At 41.6% G+C, this 16,183-nt stretch overlaps 1 protein-coding gene across 3 annotated transcripts in view; it reads right to left on the reverse strand.

The window, feature by feature from the left end:
• The window catches only part of si (sucrase-isomaltase (alpha-glucosidase)), a 74,767-nt gene that overhangs the window by 40,008 nt on the left and 18,576 nt on the right, over positions 1-16,183 (reverse strand). For all 3 annotated transcript variants that reach the window (XM_035154466.2, XM_035154464.2, XM_035154465.2), the window contains exons 16-20: positions 14,373-14,544; positions 12,919-13,035; positions 10,569-10,723; positions 6,209-6,293; positions 2,087-2,143 (exon numbers count right to left, since the gene is read on the reverse strand). In XM_035154466.2, coding sequence (XP_035010357.2) covers positions 2,087-2,143; positions 6,209-6,293; positions 10,569-10,723; positions 12,919-13,035; positions 14,373-14,544 — 586 coding nt within the window. The remainder of the gene's footprint in view (positions 1-2,086; positions 2,144-6,208; positions 6,294-10,568; positions 10,724-12,918; positions 13,036-14,372; positions 14,545-16,183) is intronic.

Below are 16,183 nucleotides of genomic sequence, written 5' to 3' on the forward strand. Positions count from 1 at the left end.
CTTTAAGAACTGTGACCTTTACATTTTGGGTACATTATTTTAGGTCTGTGCACGAACATTGTACCACAGGACACAACATCAATGACTGTCACTTGAGGAATTTTGCTTTATGATATTATATATACATTATATGCAATATAATATGCAGTTTGAACTATTTATTCAAGAGGAGCAGACAAATGTCTCCCCTCCTTTCTTTCTTGCTCTGCCTCTTTTTCTCTGTGTCCCTTCCACTCGGTTCTCTGAAGGCCCCCACAGAGCACAGTTAATTTCCGATCCCGTGAGGACTGAATCCTCCGACTGGCCTAAAATAATTTAAAACTCACTCCTCTCTATCTCCTCTCATTCTCCTTCTACCTACTTCCCTCTCTACCTCCTGTTATCCTCGGTGTGGTGTTCTAATTCTTTTTTTTGCCCATTTTCCTTTCGTGTGTGTGTGTGCGTGTGTGCGTGCACTGTTTCCTGCACTACAGTGGAGTATGGGCGTCTGTGTGGGCTGGAGTTAGCGAAGCGTCTATAAGCAATTTCAGATCTTATCACCCCCTCATTGTCTGCCCTAAGGAGGTCTTCTGTTCTTCTCCTTTTTCCTTCTGGCCAAACTTCCCATCTTCCCACTCGTCTATGTACAGTAACTTTCACCCCCATCATTTCATCTCCTCTCCGCTTTTCCTCTCTCCTCCATCTTGGGTACTGTCCGTCTTTTCCCTACTTTCTCTTGCTTCAACCTCTATCGCATCTGTTTTCATTCCTTCATGCCTTTGTTTTTCCATTATTTTTTTCCTGCTCAGTAACTTGTTTTTCATGGTCATTTTCACTGCATCAATACTCCCTCCAACCCTTCCATCCTCCTACCCAGATAATCACAGGGGACCATGCGGGACAAGGGGCCGGTGGCGAGACAACCAATCTAATCGCTCATCTGATCACTGGGTGCTTTACATCACCACTGTGACGCCCAAATAAGGTCCCAAAGGAACTCAACACCTCTTTTATCTCTGTGTCAGGGAGATTGTCTCTCCCCTCTCTTCCCTGTCCCCTCTTTTACTCTATATCTGTCCTCTCTCTCGCTCTGCCTTATCGCTCTTGTCTCTCAGTCTCAAAGAACTCCAGGCAAAGACTTTCATGTGATACATGCTCTTTGTGTGCGTGTTAATGGAACACAATGCTGATAAGTCCCGGTGCAACCATTTTTGTTCATCACTGTACATTGATGTTATCAATTAATTTATGTTCACCAGTATAATCATATGTATTCCAATACAATAACCTCTGTTTGACCTATAGTGTCTAGTTTGTAAAGACTGTATCAGAGAGATATTGATTTAACAAATTGCTTCATTTTGATAATGTTTTCATATATTTTTCTCCTTAATATCCGTAAATAGGGTAAAAATATATATGAAATACGATCAAACTATGAATTCAATTTTTTCTTACATTGCCCTCTATGACATCAGACAAAATGCTATTCATAGGTGCTGTGCGGATTTTACTTGAGAACCTTCCTTATGTTGTCAGTTCTTTTATTCTTAATGAAAAAATATTTCAATGACAATCTAAACTAAAAGAGATGAAGTGTCTGCTGTGAGTGTGAGAATAATGTACAATGAGAGATGCCATTATCATAATTAAAATAATCACTCTTCTGATCATTGCCTCTGCCAAGGAGGTTATGTTTTCACCCTTGTTTGTTTGTCAGTGGCATTACACAAAAAACTACTGAGCAGTTTTTCACGAAAACCTGATGGAAGGATGTAAAATGTGCCAAAAAGAAGAATTCAATTTGGTTACAGATCCAGACAAAGGAGTGGATCCTGGAATTTCTTTCTTTTAGTGTCTTTTGACATTTTCACCGATTTCTCGAGGGAATAATGCACGAATCTAATAAAAATCTGAATTGTGCCGTTTTCAAAGTGGTTTCCTAAGACTGTTGGGCTTTGACAAAGGTTTGCACTCTGAGTGCCATTCTAGCTTCTTTTGTGACACGTGAAGGCGGAAGGAAGTGCTTTAGAGGTAATCTTTCTTGCCTATCTAAAGAGCCATCTATCTTATTCTACCAATTAAAACAAGCTGGGAATATTCTTACCGTCTCATAGTCGTACCACACAGCATCTGGTACATAAGCCCGCACCTTGTCCACGCCCTGCAGAAAACAAGAACAACGTTGTAAACATTTGTTTTTGACATTAGACACAGCCACATACTGTATTCCTCTGATTTGTGGAGCAAACATCAAAAGGTGTCAGCTTTGTGATTTGTGCAGGAGCGAGCCTGTGTTTGATTTGTGCTTGCACTCGGCAGCACCTGCTTTAGCTCACTGTACCGACGCAGACACTTTAATCTTATGAGTCTGAACATGAGGAGAGAAGCCACAATACACCACAGAGGAAACACAGATATGTCTGGCAGCTATAAGTCACTGCAGCTTAATAAGAAATAGGTGGAAGATAAGACGTTCATATCAAGAAAAGTTATTTTAAAACTGCCTATCATCTGATATAAAGTTTCCTCAATGCCCTTGTGACATTTCGGTCGACAGTGCTGTGATGCAACAGATGATGGAAGAGACAGCATGGAGCGACGACTGATAGGTGACGGGCTTTGATGGCTTAAGGTGGAGGACAGACAGGCGCAATCAATAGATGAGCGGCGAGCCTTTGATAGCGTTGTCACTTCCCTGCTCTCTCTGACAGGGCAGAACAGCGGGAGAGATGGAGATAAACACAGGGAACCCAGTTAAGCAGAGAACCAGCTACGGGTCCTCCTAAAAATAATAGAAAGCAAAACAGTAAAACACACTATGTCAGCTGTGTAGGCCGAGGCTGTCCGTCAAAAGCACCTATGACACCAACATCTGCCTTCCTATCTGTCTCTCCTCAGCCGCACGTCCTATTCTGTGGCCTTCTGAGGCCTCAAGGAGGAAGACGGAGAGGTGACAGGGAGACAAGGCAAAACAAGCAGGGAAAGAGAATAGGGATGAAAAGATAATTAAACCGAGGCAAATATGAGCTAAGTATATGTCAAACAATAAAAAATATGATCAAGACGCACTGCTATGATAAATGACTAAATTAAATGACCTAACTTTGTCTTTAGGGCGCAAATTTACAGTTTTTAGGCAGATCACCTGTCACAACCGCTGCACAGCCTGTGGGATGACAGCCTGGGGAAATGGATGCTCCCCGATACCTCGTTTTCTGGTGTCTGATTTGCTCGTGGCGCCTATCACTCACCCCGCTGACTAATGGGGAGGGACTGGGGACTTTAGCATGGCTGCTAACTGTGATTGAGAGGGACAAGGCGTGAGGCCCGTATCCTCATTGAGAGCGCAGAAGCCCAGCTAGCCACGAGGTAAGGTTTGATCAGGTGGGCCAAAGATCCACACTGGCAGAATGATCAGATGGTTGCTGAGACAGATGAGAGAGGCCGAGACAGGCGCGGAGACGGGGAGAGGGCGAAAGGGAGAGAGACGGGATGAAATGAAATGGGATCACAAGGGTGATTTGACAGCGGCTGATTAAGAGAATGCAGATGAGATAAGGGAGCCAACATCTGATGAAAGCTGAAAAAGAAAGGGGAGTAATGGGCAAGTGGAGGAAGAGTGGAAGCAGGGATGAAGACCAGAGGGGATGACAGGGAGCGAGAGAGAGAGAAACAGAGAGAGAGCAGGAGATCTCCCCGGTTCATCACGGAGATCAAGGTGAAGGAATCGACTGATGGAGAGATGGGGAGAGAGAGAGAGAGAGCATCATTAGAGAAAGGCAGAGGCAAGACGGACAGAGCGATAAATGGACAGAGACACAGAGAGATGAGGATGATGAAAAAGGAAAGAGATGGTAGGATGTGACACGATGTTTAAGATCAGCCTGTGACCCTACTCCAGTTAGTGACACTATCTCTTCTTGTGGCCTGTTGCATCTGGAACAGACAGTAGGCACTCTGTTCTCAGCGCCTGCCCTCTACCCTGGTGCAAATACCCATCACCGCAGCTCAGCAGCAGCCTGTCCCCGCAAAAAGATGAATATTCAGCCGCATCAGATCAGTTGTGGTAGTTCAGGTTCAAAAGGCCTCTTAGCTAAACTCATTGGGCCTCCCTGGACTGTTATTTACAATCGTATAGCAGATGAAAGTTTACTATATCAAAAAAATACCATGTTTAATAATTTGAGTTGAGTTATTTTTATACAACCTGGGAAAAAAGCTCTAACATAAACAGTAAGAGAAGGTAATACTAGAATTGACAGTTATCTTCGTTGGACATGAATACAATTTATAATGCCTTTTTAGGCAGGTTAAAGTGTGAACCTAAATGCCCATTTTTGCTCAACGTCAGATACGGAAAAGGTCTGAGCCTTCCACACGTACTCTGTGTTCAATTCATCTGTATTCGTGCACGTCTTCTGAGAGCTTAAGGATACTGACAACGGACACAAGGGAGGAGACTCGAGAATAGCAGAACTTTTGAGCAGAGACTTGAGATGGGAAGAAACTATATGATTCCGGTTGTCAGAAACGTTCAACTCATCACTGCCCTCTATTGGTTGTATTGCATAACGTAAAGGAAGTATGTGGGCATTGACGGCTCCATGGTTTAAAACAGATGTTACACTTTTTGTACGTAAAGGACACATAAATGAGCCTTTAAGTGTAACATCATTAGTATCAATGGGTAACCATGCCCCAGCTGTGACTGTATTGGTTATACTACACTATTAAAGTGGTATTTTTGTCAGTTAGAGTTTTATTTGCTTGCTAACTCTTACCTTTTTGCTATTTTCTGCCTGCCACAAACATTAGTATGTTCAGAAATAGGAGTGGAAGATCAGTATGGGGTTTTGTCAATACTGATCAAGCAGCATGGTGCATCTTTGGTGTTCTGCTTAGATTTGGTTTGACCTGAAAATCTGGACACGCAGGCGAATGTAACATGAAAGCCGACAAGGCTCTCCGTGGATGATGCGTTGGCTGATTTTAAATCTCAACTCCTTCAAGCATAAAGGGGAAAATAGCTTGCGTTTCTTATTTCTACATGTGATTGTGGCCTGAATGAAACATAGAGCTGTCACAGTGTGCCATGATTGATTATTTAAGAACTGTAGGACTGAGGGCATCAGCCAAGGAGCTTAGAGAGCAGCGGTGCAACATAGTATGTTCGATCTAATTCCTAAGCAAATTAAACCAACTCTCAATTCATTCATGGCATTTCTGCACCATCACAAGCAAGGTCATAGCTTTCCTCCTCTGAGATGCAATTCGTTTGCAGACATTTCACTGTATTCAATTGTCAGGACACTTTGATACAGGGGACATTGCTTTTTTAAAGAGAGAGAAAATAAGCTATTGGTCATAACTGATACCAGCCTTTAACACACCCACTGTGCTCCAGCCTGGAAAGGACCCATATTAGGTGCAATCTTTACTGCCCTTTGCATTTGTCCTGTTTGTCTTTTTTAATTCAGAAAAATATAACACCCTGCAAAAAGACCTTATGGCCCCATCCTCTCGCCGACCCTCTGGACGTCTCAAACCCTCATGTGCTACAGGCACAGTCCCCACTCTTCTTCAATTAGAAACTTTTCCACCAGCACACTTACTGAAGTTACTTAATCCCCAGCCCCGCTATCAATCCAACTCGCATTCCACTATTCTGTAATTCACGAGAGGCCGTGCTAAATTGCTTATTAATCAGGCCACTTTGACATGACCGCGATCGCTGCACATGCACATGCACGTTACAGGCACGCACGTTTTTTAACACATTCACGCAGGAGCATGCATAGACGCACATACTCAGACAAACATTCTCAAACACACACACACACATACACACTTCTATCTACACTTCTAATCTGCAAGTAATGAGGTCAGTGCTCTCATTAGAGCTGAGAGAAAAGAGGGAGGATATGAAAGAGAGAAGAAAGAGGGACGAGAGGAGGGGAGGGCAACAAAGAATATCTCATGTCATGTTTTCCCAGTGGAGGTCAGGGTGTGTGTGTGTGTGTGTGTGTGTGACTGAGTGTGTGCGTATCTCTTCTGCATCATCTGCAAAACACATGACTGTATGTTCTACATACAAGTTTCTATATGGACTTTATATAATACATGATTCAATGTGTTTAGCTATGTTCCAAGCATGTCATTATACAACCACAGCCTGTAATAGTGTAAGTGTGTGTGCACAGTTTTCTTGGTTTGTGTTGTGACTGACCGGGTCCAGTACAGGTGTGATGAGCAGGTGTTTTCCCCAGAGGAACTGCCGGTCCACGGTCCAGGTGGCGCTGTCAGAGTAGAACCTTGGGAATGACAATAATCATGATTTAGAATTATTGTGTGAAGCCATCGTGTCCTGCTTCGCTCAGTCAGTAAATCCATGTCAGTACACTTTACAACTGTTCTCTGACAGCCTTTGGGGCAATTACACCCTTCATCATCGCTCATTTAGTCATAACATATATATTCTTTGGATAAATTCATTTGATTAATAAAATGTGTCTCTCTTAAGTGTTCAATAAAGCTCATAGCCTATAATTTGGATGACAGGATGCTCTTAAAGTCAGCACAGTCAATTCAGACATTTACAAAAGCCTTTTTTTCCCTTTAGTTTTAGGATCAGAACTAAAGCTGTGATATTACAAATTCAAAGTAATAAAAGTACGAGTAAAAGTTGTGACTTCGAGAGGATAAAGTCTTAAAATTACGACATTTAAGTCAATGTTACAAGTTAAATTTGAGAATTAACGAGAATAAAGTTGAAATATTAAGAGAAAATCATTTTTTTTTTACGAGAATAAAGTCATAATTATGGGCTGTTAGAGGGGGGGATCAGATCAGCCTGTTCCCTACATTAAAATTAAGTATCATGCAGTGTCTTGTTAAATCATACTTTAGTATAGGTTTCTAAAATACTTTTCTAAAAAACTTTATTTGCATAATATTCAGACATTTTTTATGTTAAATTGCAACTTTATAGTAGCACTATTGTAACTTATTTTCCTCTTTAAATTGCAACTTTATTCTTGAGACTTTTTTCTTGTTAAATTGCAACATAATTCTCTAAAACTTATCATTTGGCAACATCTTAAAGAAATTCCATGAATACATGGAATAAAAAATTAAATGCAGTCTCAACTCAGACAGGTGCCCTGAAATCGCGCTCTCATTGGCTGTTCGGCATCCCACGCGTTCAACATGCTTCACGGTGATTGGCTCATGCGCGTCCCTGTGGCTAGTAAGAACCAATCATATCAACGCAGGTGTAAAACGCGGACATTACAACTTTGACAGCTGCCGGCGCTGTCAACAAACGCGACATGTGAGAATTGACACGTGCGCGTCTCGTCTTGGACCCTCCGGATGACGGAGTGAATGATGGGGGGGGGGGTTCTCCTCACATGTCAGGACACAACCCCGGAGCTCTGCGGTGTTTGCCGACGGGACCGACCTGTCAGGGGGGCCTCGCTCACCGGGTCCCACTCGCCATGATCCCCGGGTCTAAGGTGGGTCCCTGCTGCTTGTGTTGACTTTCATGGCTGCTGACAACACGTGTGTTTGCTTTGGCTCAGCGCTGCTTGTGTTTGCTTGGTGGTTTCTCTGGTTGAACTTGGCTGCTGTGTTGTCTCTGGTTTAACATGCGATGGATGCTCATGGCTGCTGCCTGCATGTGATGCTGAACTGCTGGGTGCTCTCTTTGCTTTGCTCTTGAATCTGTGTGCATTCAATGGAGATGTGTGTTTTCTATCTTTTGCTGTGTGTGTGTGCGCGTGTGCGTGCGTGCGCGCGCGTGCGTGCGTGCGTGCGCACTGATCTGCCTGCTGCCTTGTTGCTGTTGCTAAGTCCAGTATGTGCTGGATTGGTTTTGGGCAAATTTTACCCTGTTGGCTATTTGTTGTTTTCGTTGCATGCTGTAAATACCTCATGTGCATGCCTTACTTTAAAAAACTTACCTCAAACTTTGTTTCATATTTGTTGCTGTAATGTGATATATATACCACTCTAAGTCCTGCTCATTGCCAAAGTGGTAAGAAGAGAGTGGAGGAGGCCTGGCTTGCATGGAACCTACATGCGTTTCTCCACGTAGTCCAGATAAGAGAGAATTTCTCCAGAATATCATACTGTGTAACTATTGTTTGATTCAGTGCAATATGTTTGTTGAAATATTAGATGTTCAATGTTTGCGTCAGTCAACAACTGACAAAATCAAAGTAGAATGCGGTAAAATGTAACTATATTGATTGTCAGCCTTCACATTGAACTGGAGGGAATATGAATGGAATCATAATCAGAAAGCCTTCGCAAGCGCTGCACCTCTTTGGTGCATTCAAAAACAAACATAAATCCATTTAAGAGAACACCTAATAAAATTGTATTAAATAATAATTTAATATTAAATATGTATGACACCGCTATTATAAATAATAAGTAAGTAAGTAAAAGGGTAAACTTCATTTTCCCATAGCAGTCAGTTTGTACACATCTTGAGAACTGAACAGCTTCTTTCTCTACCTTTCTCTACCTTTCTCTACCTTTCTCTTTGTCTTATATCTGACCTCCTGATCTGGACCGTGGTCTGTCTTAAAGTGCCCTCTGTTGTAGACTATTTCCCCAGTGGGTTGGGTCTGAAATCACTTATTCATTCACTCCCGGAAAGGGACTTCTATGTAGAGGACAATATAGTGACCTCATAGGCAAAGTGAAAAACACCACGCCAGTAAGTACTGCGTTGTCGCCGCACATTCAAGATTTGCCATATCAACATCGGTCAGTACATATTCCACTGAGTGAGTTTTCCCACATGAATAAATAGAATATATTTAGTGTCTGCTACAACTTTCAGTTCCTTTTAATCAAGACTTTTCTATTTGCCGCTGCCTTCTGTTTAGTCACATCTGAAGCTTTCAATTCATTTATTTTTATTCAGACATGGCGCAATTTTATTTTATCATCATACAGTACTCGCTCCTCATTCCATTTTTCTTGAATTTATTCAAAGCTTGACGGTATGTTTTGCGCTGCTAGTGACTATTGGATGTAAACTTCTTTTCGCGGTGTATTGTGGGTTCCAGTGGGTCTGTCGTAACTAACTAATTATTCAGATAGCACTACAGAAGACTATATAATGAGCAGTGAGTGACGCAAATGTGCATGTGATGTGCACTGTCTTCGCTACTTCACAAATAAGAAGGGTTTTGCAAAGCGTTTAAAAGAGAAATGCAACACGTAATACGCTTCACAGAACATTCCCCTTGTTTCAAGCTGCTGTTAGTATGCTGCAGCATGTTCGTGTGAGGGATGAGCTCCTCTCAGATGAAAAGGGTTTCGCTATTATTCAGGGGAAATTGCAACATGCTTGTTGTCTAAAGCACTCCCTGCTAAATCTTATTGAGCAGCGAGCAATATGTTTTTGTTTTGGAGGATTAGCTCTCTCTCTCTCCCAGCAGGATCCTCGCCACCGCTCGGATTCTTTGAGAGACTTTGAGTCTTTTCCACCAACTCTGTATTACTGTGAAGGGTGAAGTGAGTTTGTGTGACTGAGGCCGATTCACACCTGAAAGTCCAGACCATGGTCCGAACCAAGGTTCATGTCTTTTATACAGTATATTATATTATATTTGATTTGTTTTGATTTCATATTAAAATTTAGGGAGCGCAATAAAGACTTTTGTATGAAATGCATAAGTCCTGTCATCATCACCGACATTGGCTACATCTGACAGGTACGTAGATGGGCGTTTGTCTAGGCTCTTGTATTTGCAAACCATTTTGAATAAATGGAATAAAGAAAAAAGTATTATTTTAGTTTGAATGAAGAAAATCTTCAACTTAGTTAATTTGTTGCCATTGTAATTAATGGTTTAACTACCAGCAAAATGAACGTCCTCATAGAACAAACTACATCAGCAGAGGCAATGACTACAAACAGTTTCTAAGCTGCTTCATTTATTTTTCTTCTTCTGTTGCTTGATGCTCTCTCAACTTCCTGCAATTAGTCTGAAAATCGGAACTATCCAAAAATGTTCATACTGCAAATGGTCTGAACCATGGTTCAGTTTGATCTGTACTGAGACCGCCTCTTTTGGTCGGATTGAATTTTGGTCCATCGGTCCTGACCGCAGTCCAAGGCACCTTTCACTTTTGGTTTGGACTAAACTGAAAAGTCCAAAGGTCCGGACCCAACAAGGTAAGTGTGTTAGCGCCCTGAATGTTCGAGCAGAGCACTGACGTTAGCAACACCTGTTTACAATATGTTTTATCGCGATTGGCTAATTCACAGCTGGGCAGCGACTAATGTCCAGTCATATTAATGCAAGTGGATGTTATGACCTCACACTTTTCACTGCTACACTGCACTTTACGCTCATACCAATACTGTGTGCTGCACCACCTCACCCTCCTCCTAGGTGATACTTAACATTGTTGATTTCACTAAGGTTGATGCTCATACATGTGCTTTGCTAAAGAGAGATCAGATCTCTCAGCAGAATCCTCCTCTCTAGTATTTCTGCTAAATCAGGCTGTACAACCTCATTTTGGGTCTGACAGTGTACTTGTTATATTTTTGAGTGACTTACTCGTGCATGACAGGACGTACAACAGTCTCTCCTGTGGTGTGGGCTTTGTAGAAGAGCGTGTAGAGGTAAGGCAGGAGTGTGTAACGTATCCTCAGGTAATGTTTGGAGCTCTCCACCAGCACTGAACCATTGCCAAACACAGCTGGATCCTGGGGCTGGAGACAGAAAGATGGATTAAAGAGATGGCATTGATAAATGAGAGGGAAGGAGGGGGAGAAAAAAATAAAGATTTGTCTTTCATTCACAGGGGGAAAGAAAAAGAGGCAGATTGGAGGGTGAAGGAGAGAGTGAGTGGGAAGGAAGAGATATTGTGGTAAATGGAAAGATGGACTTGAAACGAGAGGATGGAAAGCTGGAGGAATTTTATTTTTAAAACATTGTAAATGTATTCATACTGAATAAGTGGATATTGACCTTTTATTTATAATGATTGCAATCCAAATAAACTTTAACACAGAACTAATTTGGCAGATTTTGTAAAGAAAACGTGCAAAGGAAAAGTTGAGAAAAAGAAATGAAGGAGGAAAAATGTGTGAGAAAGGGACAGACAGTGGATAGTGCAGAGTGAAAGGGTGATTAGCTGCTAACAGGCCGTGTTCCTCTCATCTGGCTAATCATTTATGCCCTCGGCCCCTCTGGGAGTGTGATGAGAACTCTGTGTGATTTCATGTGTGTGTGTGTGTGGGTGTGTGTTTGGACTGGCCTGTATGGCTGTGTGACGAGAGCCGTGATTAGGGCAAAGCAAAGGTCACACATTAGCTGTCTCGTTTAGTGGAAATCATACTTCAAATTCATCATCATCATCATGTCCCTGTTCTCCAGCAACTAAAGCCCCCACCCCACCACCATTTCATTCTAATCCCCCCCACAACCTCAATGCTGTGCTATTTTTCATCAGTAATGCGCATAGAAATGTCACATGAAGAACGTTGCCTGAGAAATGTGCATGTGGCTGTGGTAAAAGTGATTATACTGTATGTTGGATTGTATTGGGTTGGATGACACTTTTTTGTTGTGGTTAAATATAAAATAAAAGTGCAAGGAATGGATTTGAGCTGAAAACCTTTGCATGCCTGACCAAAGCTAGGGAAGTCACCCTCCTTGAGGACATTTCAAAGTACATACGTTTGTGGGGTTTTAGGTGACATTACATTCATAAACTGTGTAGTATTTTCTTACTCTGGTTCTGTAAACTACTGTGCCACTCAAATGTGATTGGTCATAAACATATTCTACATGTTTATGACCAATCACATTTGAGCAGGCTTTGGTTGGTCCATGTGGAGAGAAAAAAGCTGGAACAAATTGAATGAAATCCATCGGCTATCGTTTTTTTTAAATGTATCTGCATTCATTAGCAGTTGGCTGTTTAATAGAGATTAGCAAAAATGTCGTCTGGACCTAGTGTTTGTGTTTTGTGTGGAGAAACTTTCAAGTGGCCCGACTTTAAACAGTGAACGGCTAATGGGAGACGAGAGTTTTGGCCTGGATATAGGCAGTCTACTCCGGAAGCCCCAAAATATTGGATGTTGCCCCAGATGCAAATTTTTAATGAGATGATGACAAAGATTGACTCTGTTGGATTTTAAATGATTTCTACATTCCAGCACCTCCTGTTTGTTCCAGTAGTTATTAGGGAAAGCGTTAGATTCATCGGTTGGTCCTACTTTGAAGCCTTTTTCTCTTTTAGCATTAGAAGTAAAACATACATTTAAATAAACAAAAAATAAACAGTTCAGCATAAATATCACTTGGTATCACGTATGTAAGATGAGCAGCTCCACAGTGAAATAGTCTGATGCTACACATGCAACCAGAGCCACAGTTGGAGTTGAAGAGGTGGCGAGTGCAGAAGAGATAACAGTGCCAATTCAAAGGTTTGTTAAGGGTCTGAAGCCATATGGCACATCATACTGTGGTAATTCGACATAATTTAACATTGACATTATCGTTTTACTAAAGTGTAAAATTTCACCCTCTTCGATGAGTATCAGTCTGGCACTGAGCTTCTTAGCTGCGTTTTACTCCAGGCTCAAATGTTCCAATACCCACAGCAGCTACTCCTATAATGATTTTCCGCAGTGAACATCCCCAGTGTTAAACCCCGAATCAGATGTCCTGCTGCTCCTATTTTATAATACAACTCTGCCAGTGCTGGTGTGATGACAATCTCCATGGATACTGAAAGAAGTTTCTATTTTTAAACACTGGGAGTCATAACACCTATACAGTGTTATGAAATAAAGGGTACACCCTGCAGCACTTTAGACCAAACAATGGCCATTTGATACATAAATCTAAAACTGACAGTGTAATATGAAAATGACAAAAGAAAATGCCTCCACGGTACCTTATAGCCCTGAGCGTTGTGGTTCCGACTGAAGGGATAGAAGGCTCCCACCTGCATCCAGCGACGGCACAACTCTTCACTGGAGTTGTCAAAGAATCCGCAGATGTCGGCTCCAATCTGAAACGCGTTCAGGGACGACAGCTTGACATTCAGCCACAACAGTACATTTCTGCCTGGGTCTGAAATGTTGTTTCAAATGTGTTGGAATCATATGCTTGGCATTCCGTTTCAGATAGAGAAAAGGGGATGTTGTTGGGTTCTAGTCTGAGATTGTGTTATGAATATAGACCACAGTAGCTCTATATTCCAAATGTCAGAAAGAGAACAAACAACTGATTGTGTTGGGTCAATAAATAGCCTATCCAGCAGTAAAAAATAGTGCCACTGACATGATCTTGCATATTTTACTTTCAAAATGTCTTTTTTTTGATGTCTTATCAATTTGTTCAAGGCAGCCAGTAGATGTGGGCAGTGATCTTTATTTACATTAATTGCACAGCGGAGTCCAAGAAAGAGATTCCAGTCAAAGGCCGCTCCTTGGAGACTGCTTGCTTTCTATTGTTTACGACCGGCCACATTCTACAACACACTCAATGGGAGGGGATCGATCCAAATCCCATTTCTCCTGCTTTCTCCCTTTCTTTGTGTGTGGGTGTGGGTGTCTGTGTATGCGTCGTAGAGCCTAAAATCTGTTTGACATCTATAAGACCATCTGACGTGCACAGCCGGAGGATTGCATCTGTTTGACCCCCTCCTTGTTGTTTCCTGTGCACTGTTTGCGCTCTGTGCTCTGCTCATATACATGTACAATTTGCAGTGCATTTTCTAGTGTGTGTGTTTTAACATGGTCTTGTTCTTCCAGATGTATTAATGGATGTCGTTCTCTTGCCTGCCCCTCAGTCTTTATGCTTGCGCCTGAACATGGATCTCAATTAGTGGCTGAATCCTATTTAAAGAGGCAAAAGGGAGAAATTTGTGAATGCCAGAAGTGCATGTTAAGATCTCTTTGAATGATGAGGTCTTAAATTTCTCTCTTCATACTGTATGAAAGTATAAAGTACCAACGCCAATGGGTATTTGCTAAAAATTAACCAAAATTTATGAAGCTTTCACGTGTCAGTTTAAAAAAAAAAACCAAATTAAAACGGAATAAAAAAAAAAAAAAAGACATAACTGCATATGTGCTGTTACAGTGTCAATTTAAGAAGGTTACACCAAAAACCAACAAACAGAACTTTACTCTACAAATACACAGGCTCCAAAATAGTTCTAAAGGGAAATGTTAACACTGAATGTTATGATGTGATGTTTGAATCTGTGGCTCATGTGAAAAACTGTCCCAATAATAAGCCCTGCCATGGCAACCATGTAAAATAAAGTATCTTTACTTCTTTTCTCTGTATTTAAGCTGAACATGAACAGTATCCGCCCTTCTGTGATGGCTTGCTACTCACATAGGGAACACCAAAGAGCCCGAACTCGAGCATGCCGGGGATGGCCCATTTTATGTCGTTCCAGTTGGCGGCATTGTCCCCCAGCCAGTGACCCGAATATTTTCCCACACCTGGGAAGGAGGAGCGGGTCAACATCAGGGTACGGTTTCCCCCGAACACTCTCTGCAGAGCTCTGTGGGAGGGAGAGGGGAGCGGCGAGGAGCGATGGAGAGAGAAAGAGGTCATTAAGATAAAAAAGGACCTCGGGAGCGAAGGCGAGATATTTAAATGGCACAAGGGAGAGACGTATATCAAACACACAAGCACAAACATGCTCACAGAGTGGAGCCAGATGAAGAGATATGAGATGAGATGGGGACACAGCCAGAGCTGGTAGTGCTTTTCCTTCCCCCATTGTACAGTATTGTGTTTGATGAGGGAAATTGATGCAGCATTGATTTCCATGACAATACAAAACCCTGATGATGTTTACAAAATGTGTCTCCTGCCAATAATACATTTCAATTAGTGGACAGAGAGAAAGGAGACGAAAGGGCTTGGTTTAATGGCAAAGGAATGAGTCAGCAAGTCCACTTCACACGGCTGATATTGTCACCAATGCAAGTATATGCCTCTGCCTGTGTGCGTGAAACCATTTATGCAAGTGTTATGTTTTCCTTTGTGCATACATTTAGATGTGTCTGTCACAGGTAATATTGTCCCTCTGTACATCCAATAAATAATACAAGCTGCTTTTATTTTGTAGTCAGTGTATGTTTTTTTTTTTTTTTACAACTAAGAGTCGGGATCCAGTAACACATATTCATTAGACTTTGGGAAAGATCAAACAATAACTTTATTGCCGAAGTGGTACCAGCAGAAAGCACACACATTTTTTTGTCACATCATAAAAGCCAAATATGAATGTTGACGTTTCTGCTTATACACATCCAAGGATATCGTTGGGATGCGTTGGAGCCTAATGTCATGACAACCTTTTGGAGATGTCACTCATATCGAAATACTGAAGGCACTGTCATAATATCACTGTGAAAGAAACTTTTCTTTACTATGTACTATGCTATGCCGAGAGTACAAACAGGTAAAGGTTACCATCTGAAGAGTTACACTTGCATTTTATTCAAATTCAATGATTTATTTATTTACTTTTTTACATCAGAGGTACATTTATAAGCTCACGGCAGCAATGAATCAGCACAAAATATATGCAGGATAACCCAGTAAGCGGGTGCAGGGGAAGCAAAGCAGCCCCTCCTGACATGAGATGTGTAACCTATTGGGAAAGTTGAATGTTATCAATACTTTGACCATTCATTAGTCTTACCCCTGGCACCACCCATTAGTGAAGGTGTGTGCTGCTTCCAAATGGATGCACTTTCCCATACCATCAGCATTAGTGCGAATTACATTTGCAACTATTGCCAACTTTAGAGTTGTGTGGAATATATATGGCTGATAGTTTGGAAACTATATAAATCCTCCATAAGACTGCAGTTTATAGCTCTGTATCATTTAAGTGGGGTGTATGGGTTTCCACCTAGTTACTCATCTGAATTTCAACCAAAGATCAAATTCCTCCTCCCTCTTCACCATCATGGTACGTAAACACAGTTCCAGAGGCAAGGGAAACTTTATGGAGCATGTATCTATTTAATGGTGTTTACTATCATTAACATAACTTGAATATATTGGACAAAAACTGGTGTGTCACCTGCATGCACAATGCACACGGTATTATATTCAGTTGAGGCTGGTTTGTGTTGCACCTAAGCCTTACAATGGTAGAAAAACCATGATGACTTGTGATTAGT

Source organism: Hippoglossus stenolepis, chromosome 4 (genome assembly GCF_022539355.2).
Source record: "Hippoglossus stenolepis isolate QCI-W04-F060 chromosome 4, HSTE1.2, whole genome shotgun sequence".
NCBI classification, from domain to species: Eukaryota; Metazoa; Chordata; class Actinopteri; order Pleuronectiformes; family Pleuronectidae; genus Hippoglossus; species Hippoglossus stenolepis.